The sequence below is a fragment of the Atta colombica genome, unplaced genomic scaffold, assembly GCF_001594045.1.
Source record: "Atta colombica isolate Treedump-2 unplaced genomic scaffold, Acol1.0 scaffold112, whole genome shotgun sequence".
In the NCBI taxonomy this organism is placed as follows: Eukaryota; Metazoa; Arthropoda; class Insecta; order Hymenoptera; family Formicidae; genus Atta; species Atta colombica.
The window spans coordinates 1,425,704-1,445,104 of record NW_017259198.1 but is presented as its reverse complement, the minus strand read 5'-3'; the positions used below and the strand labels follow the sequence as shown (position 1 = coordinate 1,445,104).

The 19,401-nt window shown below is 34.2% G+C and overlaps 1 protein-coding gene across 3 annotated transcripts in view; it reads left to right on the top strand.

Moving 5' to 3' along the window:
• The first annotated feature begins 846 nt into the window (after window positions 1–846).
• The window catches only part of LOC108694030, a 25,766-nt gene continuing 7,211 nt past the window's right edge, over window positions 847–19,401 (top strand). Inside the window, exons 1-2 of one of the 3 annotated variants that reach the window (XM_018203276.1) lie at window positions 847–1,105; window positions 10,676–10,757. In XM_018203276.1, the coding sequence (XP_018058765.1) occupies window positions 10,689–10,757 (69 nt within the window). In that variant the 5' untranslated portion in view covers window positions 847–1,105; window positions 10,676–10,688. Of the gene's footprint in view, window positions 1,106–9,764; window positions 9,785–10,157; window positions 10,224–10,675; window positions 10,758–19,401 lie in introns of those variants that run through there. The other 2 variants (XM_018203278.1, XM_018203277.1) reach the window with 2 other exon arrangements.

Genomic DNA, 19,401 nt, shown 5'->3' with positions numbered 1-19,401 from the left:
TCTTGTGATAAGTTTTAGCAATTCAGTTACGTCAATTTACTAGAATTAAGGACGTCAAATGATCGTTCTATTTTTGTAAACAATTAAAAAAATGACAATTTTTTAATTATGTTGTTGTTCTGGCAAATAAGCAATATGCAACAAAGGATTAATAGTAACGTTCCGAAATTTAAATTTATTCAATAACCTATCATTCATGCAAGCAAAGAAAAATCATAAAAGCTTTTTATGAATAACAAACTTAATTTAACTCATCAACATACATATCTTATTCTTGTGCAAAATTAAATCGTGATAATTAATGTTACAGAACTGTATGCATCAATATTTTAATAATTTAATTATTACAATAATAATGTCAGTAAAGTGCAAGTATAATAAAAGAGCGTTCCTGAGATCGGCCGCTGCCGTGGCCCTGAACGTGGACAACTGAGAACTTTCGCTGGCATCCGGCTTGCGCTCGACTTCCGCCGTCGCGCCGATGCAACCGAGATAGAATGGGTTGTACCGAACTCCAAGCTTATGATTCAGCCTCGGCTGTGTTGCAACTCCTTCCGATGAGGTGATGCTTAACAAAAAAGAAAGCGATGGAGTGACGCACGTAAAGGGTTTTCCAACTATTTATTCATGTCAAAACGAGACGGATTAAAGAGTGAACCGGTTTCTTTTTTTTTGTAAAAAGAATCGAGAGGGCGAAATGAATGACACATAGAATTTCGATTTTTCCACTAGGCGACCAGCACGTTGGAGCAGCTGAGATGGTTTTTGGTGAAAGCCAACGACTTCGAGAGGGGAGAGTATATAGGCCGCAGGTTGTTTCAGGTGTGCTCACAACTAACGCACTCGCCCAAGTCACCGGTGTCTTTCGACCGAATCGAGTATCTGATAATCTATACTGAATATCGACGCTCTAACCGCATAAAAAAAAAGACGAAGAAAATTTTTCCCTCGAGCGTTTCGGCCAGTCCCAAGGTGGGAGAGCCGCCAACAAAGAAGAGGAACCTCTATAAGGGAGGATACACGACAGAAAGAAGTCACAAGTGCCAAGTGTGTGTGCCAATAGGATTATATTGAGCTTCCCACTGAATCACAAAGAGGAAAAGAGGTTTGTGGTTATTTGATATGTGCTAATTGATATGTGATCAGTGATACGGTTGTCTAAACTGTGGTACGATATGCATACGTTTCGTTGGACACAACGTTTGCTGCGCCCTTTCTTGACGGTGAAAGTAAAAAGGGTACACGGATGAAAGATGAGACAGTGCCTATAATTATGTAATCATCTAAAATCAGCTGTAATATATTCCCATTCTTCCATCCCTGATAGCATACTTTATTCGGGATACAAAAATATCCTGAGGATATTTTTAGGATGTTCAAAAGATATGGACGTTCTAAGGATGTCTTCTTCTGAAGGTCTGTGCTGTCAGGTATATTGCTTTTTTTCATTATGATAAGAGAAAGAAAATATAAGGCAGTAGGTACAAATACAATAGGTATTTATTTCTACCTGCACTAAAAAAAATAATGTTATACCAACAGCATTGTTTTAATTAAAAATTTTGTTTATTCAAGCATTACTAATGAAGCAAATATGTTATGCTCTTGTTTTTATAAAACTTTATTTGTTTCATTAATACTGCTGTAAATGAACAAGATCATTTTCAATTAAAATATTGTTAGTGATATATCTTTTTTTCAATATGCCTTATATTTCCTTTTTTCTGTCGCAATGAAAAAAATTTTTCATACACAGCACATTTTATCTGAGGACACCCTTAGGATGTAGAGACGTCCTTTGGAGATCTTTAGGATATTTCTTGGAGGTCTATGTGTAGTGTCTATTAAACAATTAATTTTTTGCTGGACTTTATCGAGGATATTATATTATATTTTTTTCTTGGCTATGAAATTTGCGTTATTTAATTATTATTTAACTTTGTCACTCGAAGTTTCTGTTCGAGGTTAATTTTTTCGGAGTAAATACGTTTCGCGCCAAAAATTCTTTTTCGACATTCACGAAACGTGACGGACATCGGCGGCTTCTTCAAGAGATATATCAAGTCAAGAGAAAGTTAAAATAACTTATTTTGACATCATGAAAGTCAAATTGATGATTCTTTTTACAAAATTTGACTGCTTATTGATGTTGAGAATCAATCATTTTGATTTTTTATTGATTTTTATATGTTCTTTGGATTCTCGTCTGGAGAGAAGACCGGCAAATACCTCCTCTTCGACTATCTCCCTCTGCTCGTTTTCCCCACTCGCGCGGTTTCGTGCGAGCACACGTCGAAAAGGCAAAAGGGTATGTGGGGTAGCGAGTCAGTGTGTCAGCGTTCTGGCGTCTCTCCTCGCGGAGAGGCGCGTCCTTCCTTCTCCGGCTCTATGTCAGGAATAAGGTCGCGCGTAGGTAGAGGGAGACCATCTGCTGTACGGCGATTCGTAAAGAGGCGAGAGAAGATGAGACCGCACATCTAATTCCATGATGAGAAATATCATGGTCAAACACATCCGCGATGTGATCGTACTCAAACGAAATCGATACACACTCGATTAATCCGATAACAGTGTTAGATAGATGACGCTCACGTAATTGTTAATATTAATGAAGTTAATTAACTGAGGGAAAGGAAACAAGATAGATGATGAATTTTGAAGGATAGCATGAGGCGATTGAACTTTATTCTCTGATCCCCTTAACCGCACAGCAGTCCGTTATGCTTTCTATCAGGTTTCCAAAGTTCCTTTTGTCGCGGCATGATTTTCCGCTTTTCTGGGCATGATTATGTGATCGCAGCGGGGCTCGTTAGCCGTTGAAATTCAACATGATAGTTCCTATGCTCTTAGAAAGGCTACCGAGTGGCAATTTCATATATTCAACAAAATCTAGAAACCACTCGTTGATCAGCGTATATACGATGGAGATATCGTGAGTTTTGACAAGTTCTGTTCAAATCTAATCTGATTTTGAATGGGAGAAAGAGTAATAGGATTCTAATTATGATAAAATTATTACAAATTGTTATGATTAAGTTTAATTCATTTAATTTTTCCAATTCCATTGTTACTACATAATTATTATAAGTATAATTCTAACACAGACATTCTTAAATTACGAAAGAAATCATTCTTTTATACATAATATATTTTTTACCGTTCTCAAAAGCAAGAAGTAAAATAAATAATTGATATCTTTAAGCAAATTATTTAATTTTTTTCAATTATTGCAATTAATTATTAGAAATATATAATTCTAACACAGACATTTCTAAATTACGAAAAAGATAATTCTTTTATTATTTCAAACATAATTATATTTTTTACCATTCTCTCAGGCAAGCAATGAAATGTATAATAGATTTTCAAGCAAACTTAACGTAAATTGCAATTTACTTGTTAGGCTGAGATTATCATCACAGCAATTAGTATGCTATCCGAATTTAATCATAGTAATAAAGAAGTGAATGATGTTTCGGACGTATATTGCTTTCTCAGCTTCTCCGCAGAGATCCGAAGGAACGATTCGTGAATTATGATGTATGCAGAAAAATCTAGTACCGCTATAAATATCTCGATCGCGAGAAGCCTTCTCATTCGAGTCACTTTCACGGGAACGCTGAATTTGGCGCACGGCGGTCTCATGGTGTTCTGTGTCGCGTTACATTCTTATAGGGTTTCACCTGGCGTATATGTCCCGTGCATATAACGGTACTGCTGTTACGTCACGAGCACACACCTGTCACATATGTAGCGAACAAAGGGTTGCACCACATAGCCCGATAAAATAATAATGCAGAAGGAGCGACTGTGCGCGCATCGCTAGATATCTGATTTCAGTAACGAGGAAACTTGGACAGTGTAAGACGAGTTTTTTTCATCAAAATCGTGTAAAACATTTCTGTTTTTTTTTTAAATATTTTAAATATTATTTTTATTGTATGAGCAAATTAAAAATCAACTCATAAAGGTCAGTATTTATAGTCAGTTCTTATATTCAAGTTCTTGAGGTTGTCACAAATCAGAGCATCGCATTAGCGTCTTAAGACATTACTTAAATCTTGAAATAAGAACCGATTATAAATACTGGCCTAAATCAGTTTTGATCAAAATCGATTTTACTCTTCTATTGAAACTTCTAAGCACTTTTTTTAGATTAATAGGTATTTAATTATAATTTTGAAAAGTATTTAAATTGTGTTTAGAAAATTAATAGAAATGGTAAAATTTCCATTGCATGGAAAGAACAATTTTTTTGAAGTATTTAAAAATTCAACTAGATACAGATATGAAAATAATTTTGTCGATCCATCAAAATAATTGTGCAAGAATCTCAAGCCTGAAAGTAATACTGCAAAAAATTTTGACATTCTGGCAATCAGTTTGAGCATCTCACATAATTATTTTGGTAGTCCAACAAAATTATTTTCAGATCTATGGCCGGTATTCATAGCTGATTCTTACATTTGAGACGATTTGAAGTTACAGTAAGAGTCTAAGAGCCAATTAGAGGGCTGAATTAGATTATCATAACACGTTATTTAAGACAGTCTTAAAATAAGAACGGATTAAGAATACTGTTCTCTCTGTGTCTAACTAAATTTTTAAATTAAACTTCAGCAAAATTAAATTAAACTAAACTTCAGCAAAATTTATGTGATATAAAAGATATAAAAGAAATTAATTCGAATTATGTAACATTTTGTTAAATGTGCATGCAGAGTAACAATGAATTTCTCACACAAAAATACCGTATTATTGATGGAATTTAACTATTAAGTGTGCAAACCGCAAAATATGCAATGTTTGCGGAAGTCTTTTTCTTCACTTGGCTAGGCGTGATTACGTAATCAATTTTCTGATTAGCAAAAGGAAATTAACAGTAATTATGCGTCGTTGATAAGAAATGAGGTCGCACGATTGCTTTCTCGTGCTTTTCGTGTTATTTCGATCTACATTTATATAACTCGTTGCATATTTTTCTTTTTTTGTTTTTTCTGTCACTTTGCTCATATCCTCGTATCTTATGATGAAATTATTACATGTAATCGGATTAACGATATATATATATACTATATTTATGCGTTTAGCTTATAACGTAATATGATATTACCAGTTAAATAAAATAAAAAGAATATATTTCCGATTTATTATGATACTGTGCTATGTACTTTACTTATCAACTCTCGGGTTATCAGGAAATTGCTTTTTAAAATTAAAAACTAGTTCGTATCTGGATTCCACGTCGGTAAATCGTCATCTTTACGTACTTGAAAACAGGATCCTTTTCCTCGCATACGTTTAGATTCTACATGTCATTCTTCTTCTTTTTCTTCTTCTTCTTCTTCTTCTTCTTCTTCTCTCTCTCTCTCTCTCTCTCTCTCTCTGCCTCTCTGCCTTCCTCCTCTCTCTCTCTTAGATATCAGTCTCTTCATTTAGCTATTTCTCGGACTGTCAGATTGTACAGTTTCACGAGAGTTACGGACGCTTATATGTATGTGCATATGTAAATGCCGAAGTACACGTAAATACCGGATTTTACAGCGCACGTAAGTAGGTAGTTCTCTTCTTTTCTCTGTCAACAAGATCCTCGTCAGTTGGCGATTTAGGTCTCCGAAACGAGATGCTTGAAGTTTGGCCTGTTTGGAATAGATCGTCTGGCTTGGACTCATGATTTCCGCGATAGGGCACCACGATGCCGACGATGATTAATTTTCGAGGCCGCTTTCTCTTAATAGCCCGCCTTTCTATCGATGTACTTTTTTGGGACACCAGCAAGTCTGTCCAAAATTTCATTTCGTTACTTACGTGTGTCGAACCCGACTTTCTTCTGATACATTATTTGAAATATGATATCTGATATTAAGAGAAATGTACTCGTAGGAAATACAAAATCTGTTTTTTTTTAAATAATAAAAACATCTCGATTATTGAGGAAAATTTATTTTTATAACATTTTGAATATTAAAATCGTTTTTAACAATCGAATAAATGCATAAATAAATATTTTCCTAAATGAATATTGCGTGTTTTTTGTGTAGATATTAAATTATCATTAGGAACAGAATAATTTTAATCTGGAAAATCAATATTTCAAAATGCAGCTCTCTGTGATCAAATCGTCTCTATGATCGTCGTTAATCATTTAGGATTAAAACTACAAAAACTACAAAAATATGTCCCACTATAATCATGTAAATATCCGGATTAGTTCGGTCGACTATGAAATGTCGCGTCTCTGATTGAATTTTTCAGTTGTGGAAATTCAAGTAGAAGAATATAATTGGTTGATCGAATTTAGCCTGAATCGTGTGCAACATAAGGAACCCGACGGGATAACTACTGCCCACAAACAGATGATGGAAATTTAGCAGAGCATCGACTAAACTTGTACAAGCTCGTGATAGCACGACATCGTCCGACGAACGAGTCATCCAGACTAAATAGTCAATGAAGCAAAGCGACATTTCATAGTAACTGATTGGAAACTGTCCGTGAATTCTCTTTTTTTTTCAAACGTCTCATGACATGTTTCCTCGACACTTTTAATTCGATGTATTCGGTATAGCTACTCACGACACGTCGATCGAATGCATAAGGGACATCTCTCTGATGGAGATAAAAGGCCAATCGGGTGGTTAAAAATAAGAAGAAAAGAAAAATCCGAGGAAAAATCAAAGTGAAAAAATTCGATGAACGAAAGTAATTCGTCGGGTCTCTTTTTCTGGGGACTAAAAAAATGAAGAGAGGAAACAATCTATATCTTCCAAGGAATTTTAGAATATTGGCATAAGTTTTCGAGTGGAACTACTTATACGATTCAATGTCAAATAACATCATTCGATTATATATTTCATCTTATTTAATTCTGATGATCTTTATTCAAATATGGAGTTATGCCAATAAGAGCACCTTTCGAAGGTGCTCTTATCTAAATCTAATATTAGAGTGAGTTAGATAATATTAATTTTGATAATATTAATCTATTCGATAATACAATGCTTAATGTGTTATTACTTAGAAATTTAATACATTTTTAAAATTTAATATGACGTTTGATAAATTGCGATATTACAAAATAAAAAAATACTTTTTCATTGGAAGAGTCACAGACCAGAAGTACTCAGACTGCAGGATGAAAATACCCGAGGAGATCTGTCTACCGGAAATATTCGAGGCACACCATAATCTTCGCGCTCAGGAAATCAAACGTTGAGAAAAAGAAAAAAAGAAGCGTATGCGAAAGAGAACGCGTTCACTCGCACTTTCGCGTATTATCTACCGTATCGTTATTCCTCGGTGTACGCCAGCTACTATAAGCCATTTCCGGATGGACGAGTTAGCACCCATGCGGGTGAGAAATCTAGGTCAGACATCCATTGCTGCCGGTTAGCTTTCGAGTCCCGTTCTTATCGGTCGTGGCATTACGCAAATGCAGGTGAACGCAGTGCTCTCTCTCTCTCTCTCTCTCTCTCTCTCTCTCTCTCTCTCTCTCTTTCTCTCGCGAAGATTTGAGAAATGAAAATGAAAGTGTCAAATAATTCGAGTGAGTAAAAGTTCACAAAATAAACGTAATATTTACATGAACATTGGACGATTAGTCATAAATAATCAGTTATTTATTGAACCTGCTCTGTTCGATCATCTATAAAAAGAACAGTTTTGCTAGAGTAAAATTTTAGATAAAGAAAAATCTGAAAATAATTTTCTTGGACTTGTTAACAAAATTGCCATAAAATATGAAAATCAAATAAATCAGGGAAATGCCAGCCAGAGAAATTGAAAATAGTCAGAAAAATCAAGAAAATTAAAAAATTTTTATCAATAGAAAATTAAAATTCTTGACTTTAAAGAAGTTTAATATGCGTACATCACATTTATGCAGTTTTGAAATATTATCAACTTAAAAATTAATACAAGCAATGCACTCAGCAATATTAATAGTAATTGCTCGCTCAACAAAATATTTGACAGTTTCCAAATCAAAAAGTTTCCGGAATAAAAATATAAAAAATATTATTGAAAGTATCAGGGAAAATTATGAAAATTTTAGGATGAGAAATTTGTCATCAAATAATTATATAGGAAGTTGAAATATAATGAGTGATGCAAAAAATTTTGATATTCTAGCAATCAGTTTGGACGTCCTATATAATTATTTTGATAATCCAACAAAATTATTTTTCAGATCCGTATCTAACTGAATTTTTAAATACTTTAGCAAATTCGTTTCTTCCTTGATTTTAACGATCCTTGATTTTATCGGATCTTTCGCCAATATTTTTAAAGATGATGTTAGAAATCGCGTAGAGTATTCCACAAACTACACGAATTAAGATAAATAAAGCCTTTACAAGGAAAAATCCGTTTTTGCAGAAGTAGCGGTAAACGCGGCGCAAGTCGCTTCCGTATTCCGCGCGAGTATTACGAAATCTTGTGCATTGCTCACGCGGTCGTTTACTTCCGACGTCGGGATATATGACGGCTGTCCGGAAGACGATTCGCGAAATTGGACTTAGGAAAGATCAGCAATCGTCTGTGTGTCGTGACTCAATTTTCAAGCGGAAAGGCGTCCCGGTTTCAACTGGGGGACTTGTGCGATTTCCTCCGCGCGATTTTTTGAAATTGGAGCCAGTTCGGCGTTTGCAGTACGGTGTATGAGACACCGCTTCTGGTTTCCATCGAGATCTCGCAACGTGCACCACGATACCGTGTTATTCGAGTCACGAGTCAAGTATCCCAGACGAACAGCTTCGTCTTCTTTTGTCCCCATCTCTTCTCGATTTCTTCGTTCCCCGTTGCGACCTTACGACAGACGATTCGCGTCCTGAGATTCCGCTGTCTCGAAAAAAAAAATAATGAGGAAATTTTCGATCTCCTACTGCGACGTCGATCGACGGTTCCATCGCAGCATCGGTCGTTTGCGTTAAACGAATTTCGAGTCTCCTCGCGGCACGGACGCTCCAAAATTTCACGCGTAATCTTCGCAGCTTTCATGTTCCAGTTACGGTTTACATATGACTGTAGGTTGCTGTAAAACTCGTTATTGCGAGATTCGGAGTGGAAGTGCGTTGTACACTGCAACGAGCATCACTTATGTCACTTTCTCGTTACGACATTTCTAATTTTAACCTTTTCATTGAAAATCTCTTTTTTTTTTAAATGAAAACTTCAATTGAGACGAGTGACGCGGATATCTCATCGTGTGTGTGTGTGTGTGTGTGTGTGTGTGTGTGTGTGTGTGTGAGTCTTTCACCTGTGCCGTGGTCCCTACCGCTCTTCTGCAGAAGAAGAGGGAGGAACGCGAGCGAAAAAAAGAGCAGAAACGATCGGGTGCAATGGTGGGAGTAATGCCGGCGATGGTGGGCCTGTTTGGGCCTTACGTCGTGCTGATGAGGGAGGGCGAGAGGGGCGAATGCGATCGAGATCTTCAGTAGGTCACTGGGACGTGGCTCGTGGCCGAGACGAGTGTGGCTCGCACCTTCAGTCGGTCCCCGTCGGCCAAGAAAATCACCTCTGGGTCCGTCGAATTCTTTGCGATCGCACACGGTAAAAAATAAAAGAAAACAGAAAAAAAAATAAGAAAGGACTCGGAGGAAAGCAAAACACGCATGGGATGAGGACCAACTGACGCGAGTTATTGGAGTCTTCCCGTTGCAGTTGGTGTATTCGTGGGTTCGTAAAGGGGGAAAAGCAGGTGCTTTTCCTCGGGGGGATCGTCCAAGTGATCGCGGGTTTCTTCGATAGAACGAGGCACTCAGAAACCGGAAGAGCACGCAACGAGGTGCATCGATTAATGTTCTTCTTCCGCAAGACTGGTCTCGAATGCGTTCCGCATTCCGAAGGGAGCTGTCGTAGTCGCGCGTGCTTTCGTATGTTCGCGAGAGATATTATCTGAGGAGTACTTACCCAATATTGTTGTACTTGTAAATTCTTCAATATTAATTTCAATAAGCAGAGGAGTAATGTGAACATCGAGGCTGTTTCCGTGAAATTAAATTAATTGCCTTTCGTTGTCACCGACTGTGATTATATCATTAATCTTGCAAAATGTCTACAATTGTATCATACATGCACGTGATTCTCTTAAATAATTTTAAAAGAATGCAAGGTCTAGAATATGTGTGGTGACTTCACGCAGTGTTTCATGAGTGTAGATTTATTTTTAGGCTTAAATAGCTTTTTCCGATTATACGTTTCGTGAGATTATACGTTTCTGAGATGTGAGTTAAATGTTTATTGCGTAACGTGCAGCCATTGACAAACATACACACACACACACACACACACACACACACACACACACACACACACGCATGCACGCACGCATGCACGCACGCACGCACGCACGCATGCACGCACGCACGCATCCCCCCCCCCACACACACACACACACACACACACACACTCATTCAACCTATGATAAAATTAACGGTTATGCTTTAATTATGTCGTTACTTTGGCATTCTTAATTGAATTAAAGTCTTATTTGATCAATATTATATTGCACATTATTAAATTTATCTATTTTAATGAATAACGTCATATCATTGTGAACTCATGTTATCGACGATCAAAAGTTATTTAAAAATTTATTCTTTTTGGATAGATGGATTATGTAAGACTCACGATAATGTAACTATCAATTCTTCAGGTTTTTTTTGTATTATTACAGAGAGGACACGCACATGATGGAGAGGACGTGGCGGAATATACGGAAGACGGCCTTTCTTTTATTGCTGCCCTTACTATTGGACGTGAGTGAAGTTACTTTCTCAAAAATTAATAAATCATAGAATTAAATTGCTTTCTTGTATATTAATAATAATTACAATTAATTGGGCATGAAGCAATATTTTTATAAATCTTACAAAAATTTCGACAGTTTGAAACTCAGCTTATTTTTCATAAAAAAATAAATGAAAAAGCTTTCAAACTTTTAATAATGAATGACTTATTGATTAATAATTAATTATGATTTATTTGTCTTTACTTTATTTATTTAATTATCTTCCTTTTTTTCTAAATAAATAAGTAGATATATTAGATTACTTGATAATACTCACGAATATCTCTTATTTATTTAATTATTTTAAAATAAAGGAAGATAAATAAAATTATTATTATATTTCATTAATTAACAATTGTTAAGAGTTTGAAAGCTTTTTCATTTCCTTATAGGCATAATAGAGTTTGATAGACGTTTCGCGAAATTGTTCCGCAAATAAATCGAACGAATCAATCTGACAAATACACCATCAATTTTCTAATTCCGCAAGAGACCGATTATATACTGTATTCCCTATTGCGTCGCGCAATAAGTCCGTTCATAATACCCCATGGTAAATTTGCCACGACGATCGACATTGTAATTTCACTGCGCAATAATTCTCAGTTGAACAACGAAGATTACTACTCGCGGTTAGAACGCATTCTCTCCCCCTTTTGAAGTGACAGACAGGTTGTTAATACGATAACCGTTATGCCGCGACGCGTAAAATGGGTGAAGTTATTTACGCACCTGTAGTGTGTACATTGTATCTTTACGTTTTGTGACGTTTTGTGAATTATACATGTTTAGAAATAGAATTACCGGCGCGACGCGACGTCCAACGTCCCATAATTATAGCCTGCAACAATGTCGGCATCGTATGCTTTCAATATTGATTAAATCTGTCAAGTGGAAGCACGTATATCATAGAGACAATATAATGAATTTTGCTGATGGTAGCAATTACAAGAATTTTTATGCGATGCTTATTTTCTGAATAATCGACACTCCTCGGAGAGTCTAAAACTGAAAAAACTAACAAACATTCCCGGTATTTATCGGACTTGCAGAGCATTCTTCTTTTTATTGAAAACTTCGCTCAGATCCAAGCGTTCTCGAATCCTCGAATCTACTTATCGTGTTAAAAAAACCATCATCCCACGCATAAAAATTAATTCGCAAGGAATCGCCGAACTTGAGTTGTTCGCAATTGACGAGACGATCGACGTATGTTTCAATGACCATTAAAAAAACTGATGTAACCGTTAAAAAATTCATTCGATCCCTCGCAAAAAGTGATACTTCATTGATGTTTGGCGTATCTCCGGAACCGCTATGCGATGTGTGCACGTGTTGCTGGCCGAGAATCAACACAACGTTAAGTTAATGCTTAAGAGGAATCACCGTAGCCGCGAGCTGTGCCTGTGCCACATATAATCCGCGACGCTGATGCTTTCTGAGGCAAAAGTCTGAATGAAGTGGCTTGACTGCGTCGTTTAATCGGTAAATACGGATACGTTGCGGGGACGCTTGTTAACGAATGATCGTCTTGTGGATTATTCCCACTCTTCACTTGTGTAAGAATTCATTTCTCCGCGTGGAAACTGAATTAATTATTTTTGAGAGGGTATCGTCGATAGGGCAATTACATCGTATAATTTTATATAGAGAGGAACGATTTTAATTTAACATAATTTAGAGATTTAATATCTGATAGATTAAATATCTAAATTGTTGGATAGATTAAATTTTGATGGAATAAATTTTTATATATCTAACAAATTAAATATCTAACGAATTAAATATAGATCTGAAAATAATTTTGTTGGACCATCAAAATAATTATCTAGGGAATTTAAGCATAACGAGCAATGCTATAAAAAGTTTTGAGCAATCTTTCCATAGGAGTTTTCCATATAATTATTTTGATAAACTAATAAAATTTATTGTCGTATCTATATCTATTTAATTTTTTAGATACTTCAAAATCGTTCGCGTGTACATTTTCATACTATATTTTCTCACGTAGACCGCAGTGGTTAAAAGTTAAAAAGAAAATATAAACGAAAAAGAATAACGCAGAAAGACGATTTGATTTTGAGAAGATTAATATTCTTTAAACTGTTCCATTCTTATAGCCTTTTTTATTTCATGTGCGGTTTTCATTTATAGAAGTTTTTTTATGTGTACTGCTCCGCTGAATGAGAAATCGATTTTACAGCATCAGTATAACATTGCTTTAATAATTCAATTAATCAAGACAATTTATGTTAGTATTTCTGCAAATGATAAATAAATAAATAAATAATGTCTGATGAGTTTCGCGCTAAATAGCATAACATAATTAATTTTTAAAAAGTAAAAAAAGGTCTCTGCATTTGCTTTATTTCCTAGCCACGAAGATCAAATCTCTGTGCTCGTTTCGTTTACTTGCATTATTTATCTGATTATATGCAGTCGTTCTCTACAACAAAACACCGTAAAGAGGGAGAGACGTTGAGCGTAACAACGTTTAACATAATAACTGATGGGAGAAAACACAGTGAGAATCAAATGAGAGTCGCGCTGCGAGAAACTAGCGCGTACAGCCGTCCAATTTATAATTGGCTTCAATATTTCGAGATTTATCGAAGAAACGAGCAAACAGAGGCGATGAGCCGCATCAGATGCAGGAGGGTGTATACACTAATTTACGTGTTTCCTTTCTGCGCAGCAGCGTGACAGTAGTATACACCGATATAATAACGCCGAATGCAACCGTCGTACATACAACGGCGGAAGATAAAGTAGGAGGAAATACGCGGCCGGCGCATCCACATTTACGCCTCTTGTGTATGTACCTGTCATACCTCTGTCGTGCGTGCTCTTCTGTGTATACACTACATACTCTAACCGCTGACTATATAGCCGAGCCGTCGAACCGAAGATAGTAGGTCACTGCGCCGGACGCAATGCCCTCTTTCAACTATATTCTCTAGACGGTACTCTCTCTTCTTCTGTTTCCCGCTATCTTCACTTCTTCTTTCTCTCTCTTCATCGTTCATCAGCTACCTTCTTTCGTCCTCCCGCTTCTCTCTCCGCTTCTCATGCTTTTTCTCTTTTTCTTCCATCATCTCTCTTGTCTCTATCTTTCCCTAATATCTATTTTTTTGTTTCTCTTCCTTTCTCTATCCCAAATAATGTGCTTTAGTACATATGTTTTATATCAAACGATCAATAATATTATTATTAGCTTCTTTAAGAGCTTGGCAAGAATATTTATTGGGGTGCATTGCATATTGCATATTTAATTTGAGTTGATTTCTATATATTAATTAAATTTATTATTAATTTATGAATTATTAATTCATACGAAGCAAATTTGAAACATGTAATCGCAACGGTATAATTCTTCTTAATTAATTAGTTAGTTTTTCTAATTAAAAAATAGACAAGTTTTATATAATTGATATAAGAGTAATTAAAATATTTTAGAATTCTATTTGTTAAAATAAAACATTAATGAACAGTTACGAAAGTAAATGTTTGGATAGTGCATCATTATATCGATGATTTCTTCAGGCTGTTCTTTAAACTATGTTGACAATATTTCACAATTAATTGTACAAATACAAATATAAATTATTAATGCTGTAATGCGTAAATGTAAAATTAAAATTATTAGCAATAAATTATTTGAAGAATTGTCCTTGATATATCTATTTTATTTATTCGCGTTTTATATTTTTTAAATATCTACAAGAATTTCATAGTAATAACTAAACTAGATTAAAAATATGCGATTGAAAAACAGTGGAATAGAAATAACAGGAGGGAAGTGATTGTTCCATCTTTTAAAGAGTTAATATATGTGATTTAGCATTGAAAGTTTTCTTAGACGTTGTTAGACCGCCATTGACAAGTTGTAATGAATGAGAATGAAGTGTTCCCTGTATTTGCGACTCTAAACAACAGTGCAATCTTGTGGATGACCACAGAGCGTTTCCCATTGCACTCGTTCCGGTAGTCAGCTTAGTGATCTTGTAATTTGAAATTGTTAGTGGTCTCTCCCATGTCATTCCAACTAACCATCGATGATGATTCTACAATTGAAATACCGCTTTAATTGGACTATATAATTTTAATTGCATTTTATTTGTCCGACAGGATGCATTTGCATTTACGCATTCTTTGAGAATAAATGCGATTGAGAAGATAGTGTTGTCAGTTTTTCAAAGAAAGATTTTCTGCAGATAATGCGATATGTATTATTTTCCTTTTATAAAAATACTGTAAACAAATACAATATAATAAAGTTTTAATTTTTGTCGTACCTTATATTTATAAGACACTTATATTTATTATTTTTCTGACGGATTTATGTTCTCACAGATTCCTAGATTTTTAAATTTAAGTTTAAGCCATTCTAAAGCTGCAAGATATATTGTAACGTCTCTTACGTTTCTATTTAATCATAGAATACACATATAATGTGTTATAGTAATAATGTCTGTTGAATTTCTTAAAATTCTATCTCATAAACTGTATCGTATTAATATTATTATTGATTTTTCTGTTTTTTTTTAATTTTTTTAACTTTATAATTCCTACAGACGGCAGCATTTCAAAGACTTTGGCGATGCTTAAAATAATTTTTGTTTTCGAGAACAGATTTTAATTGCACACTAATTTGTCTACCGGAATTAATTTTTCTTTAATTCTTACTTTCCTCTGCATAGCATTTTGCCTTTATATGAACGCAGAGCTTTTTCATATTAAAGTGCTCCATTTCAAATTTATTGCTTGCATTCAGGAATTGAACAAATGTTAATATAAAATATTTTTGAGAAACGAGCCTCAATAAAGGAATTGCAAAAAATGGAGCAATTTTAATTGGATTACATCGAAAAAATTGTAGTTAAAGATAAAGAACGTTGCATTGTACCGTATATTATTCGCTAAAATTCCACCTTGAAAATTGCATTTTGGAAATTACACTTGTGTACACTTTCTTTACGCGGGAAAGAATTATTATTTTTTATTGTTGATGTATATAAAAATTAGTATATTATTCCTCTGCCGACAATATGAATTTTAACTTTCTCGTTAGCAATAGGGATCTTTGACAAACAAAGCAAACTTTTTATTGTTCCGGTTTATAGAAAAAGTTCTAAAAAAATTTCGATATACTTGTTAAAGCTTTAACGAGTTTTATATACCATCATAATAGTCGGACAACATTTTACTTATTTTTTATAGATTTAAATTTATCTATTAATATTCACAATGAAAATATCGATGATGTCTTTAAAGATTCCAATTGCCGGCGAACAATTATATATAAATAAATTTTTCATATTAATTATTTTCATATTAATTATTTGATTATGATATGTTCTTGCCAAGATTTGTGAAAAATTTCTACAATCAACCTATCATTTTATCATCGTATTCCCATACAGTTGTACAAGATTAAATTTCATCAGTGTCTACGGAATGAAATTTTAATCACGCGAAGAGTTATCGACATGCGAATGAATGTTGTAAGGCTTAACCGTAGATAAAAGTTAACACAGGAGTTGCGAGATTGCTCGTCGCCAAATTTGCAGTCGTGATGTTTCGCGCACTTGATGCATCATCGTTTCATAGTGCCGACGCGCAGCGGTATTCCTCTTTAATTAAAATCCCAGCCGACGAGTTTTATTCCGCGAAAGTGCACGCCCGCTACAGTTCTCAGCCTGGTTCGCACGCGTACTTTGTACACCATGTATTGCTGTGGCATTAATCGCCCGCTCTTAATTAGATCGCGCGATTCATCATCGTTTTCCCGCGCTCGCGATACCTCGAAAAAACGTTAACAATTTAGGTTTGAGGATTACCCAAAGTGGCTAATCTGTAAGTTAAATCTGCGTAGAGCGTCGGAACTTATCCCACTCTATGTAGACCGCTCATTTCTATAAAATACCGTTACCGTAAAAATGGATAAAGAATAAAGCCGCAACATGTTACTGTTTTCAATTCTTGTTGAAATGTTTTTATTTTCGTTCCGAGTGCTAATTTTTTAATTTTTGGCAAGATTTTCTTTATTAAAAGTAAATTTTCGATTCATCAGATATGAGGAATAATTCGTAGAAATAATTTATAAGCTGCAGAGTTATAAATCGTCGACTGTTAATGTAGATAATATTAGCACCTTGAACTAGAACGATCAATGTCTTTCATTTTACTTGGATAAAGATAAGCGCTCCATATAATATTTTAATACCCTCATTACTTTCTGACACAATTACTTCATTCTTTATATTATCAATACGTACCACTGCTACAAATACATATATCATATGATTATTTATTAACACTCAATTTTACACAATTATATTGTTAAATCTGTCAAATTTAATTTTATTTAAGTCGCCACTCCTACTCAATATATCGTTGTTTTTAACTAAAACATTTAATAACTATATAGTGTCAAATTTAACCATTGTTTTAGTATAAAATAACGATATATTGAGTAGAAGTAGTGATAACTTAAATAAAGTTAAATTCGACGTTAAAGATTTAACAGTGTAAAAGCAATGATGCCCAACTTGAATTAAATAATATTTTGTTATTATTAAATTCCATGTGTATCAAAATATAAATTAATCCATTTTTAAGATTATTTTCAAAGTAAACGACGTCTACATTAATGTATGCACTTAATAAATAATAAGCTGAATTTGAGTCAAATTTATTCTGCTGTTTTTAGTTAAATTAACGATATATTGGATAAGAGTAATGACCTAATAGATATGATTAAGAATAATTCAAATTGAGTAGAATTTGACATAGGCATTAATTTGTAACTCACGGTTATTAGTAACTCAAATTCATAAAAGTCATGGTTAATGGGAATTGGTTTGTTAATTTATGCTTAGAATGTAATTAGATCTTGTTTCATAAATGCGCAACTGACGAATCGTGATGTGATCAAATGAAAACACGATTATATCATTTTGCGGAACGTGAGTCAATGTCGCTGAATTTTTCGCGATTACTGCACGTCAATGTCCGACATCGAATGTTCCGCATAATAGCCTTATCGAAACGTATGCGACATGTAGGTACCGCCGTCCACACGTTGACTGACCCGGCCTACTTTTTCATCACCATATACAGGCGAAGAGACATCGCTTGTGTTACAACTTGGAAGTTTCTCCCTGTGAAAATTTGTTATCTCGCTTTTGATACCGGGCTGTGTCGAAAGTACACTACCTGGACCCGCAGAAATTCCATGCTTTCTAAACGGGAGAAAGTCCGAATTTGTATGCGAATATACGTACCGCTCATGAATTAAATTTCCATAATTAAAATATCTTCCGAACAGAAATGATAGTCATTGTATTTTCGCACCATATCGATCACCATTGATCACATCTTTTGAAAAAATTTTGTTTTCTTTCAGAGAAAGAAAGTTTTATATTTCTATATTTATATAAAATATTATATTTATATAAAATATATAAAATATATATTTATATAAAATACTATCAAATTGTTTAATACATAAATTTTAATCTTATGCTTGGCTCATTGTGCCCATATTGATACTCATCTGAATTTTTAATTTTAGATACTTTGTTATTTTCCTTAAAATGTTATATGTAAAGTATAAACTAATATATTAAGTGTATTAAGAAAATGTTAAAATTAAGATGTATAAAGTAGTTTCTAGATGATCGATATTATTGTACAATATAACTAATCGCTTGAAGATTACTATATATTGAGCCTTCAAACTGTTTGTTTTTAATTGTTTAAATAATATTCTACAAAATAATTATACAATGATATCGAGTTTCGATCTAGAAGCTCGATCTAGAATGCTTAATGTTATCTTCAAATATAGGTATATAGTAATATATATTAATAAAAAGTATAAAATCAATACTCGAATTTATAAAAAGCATCCAACATTTTCGTCTCAAAAGTTGATGTTAGCCAGCGCTTTCGTGCATGCAATGTAAAGAAGGTAAAAATACCGTCAAAGTAAAATATCGAATACTAGTAGTCCGCCGTAGCACTCAACCTATTAAATGGCAGTCAATACCGGTATTGTGCAAAATGCGCGTGCAGATTAAAGCGGAACCACTGAAATTGGCATGGACGAATGCCAAGGCGTCATCCGTAACAATTAAGATGCTCGTTCTGCACACGTGATTCGGTGAAAGTACGTTGTCCAATTGCGAATAATTTGTCGTCTGGTGACAATGGAAAAGTGAAACCAGTTTCTCGTCTTCTGCTACGATAACATGTTCTTCGACCGTTGTTGGCGTGTCTCGTTTAAGGAAAAAAAAGGAAGATAAGATTTTTAAATTAATTCGAATGTCTTTGAAACTGCATAAAATTGGAATATTCAAATTATTTGGAGATTGCAAAGTATTTGAATTGCGCTTTCCTTACGTTCTTAATTTTGTATAATAAAATGAAACTAGGAGATTTTGCATTTATATTAAGATATTTTAAAATTAAGATAAGTAACTTTAAAATAATCTTTCATATCATTTTTTATACATGGAAAAAATAATCGAAAATTGAAGTATCTAAAAATTTAGATCTGAAAATAATTTTGTTGGATTATTAAATGATGTAGAAATTCAAGTATGATA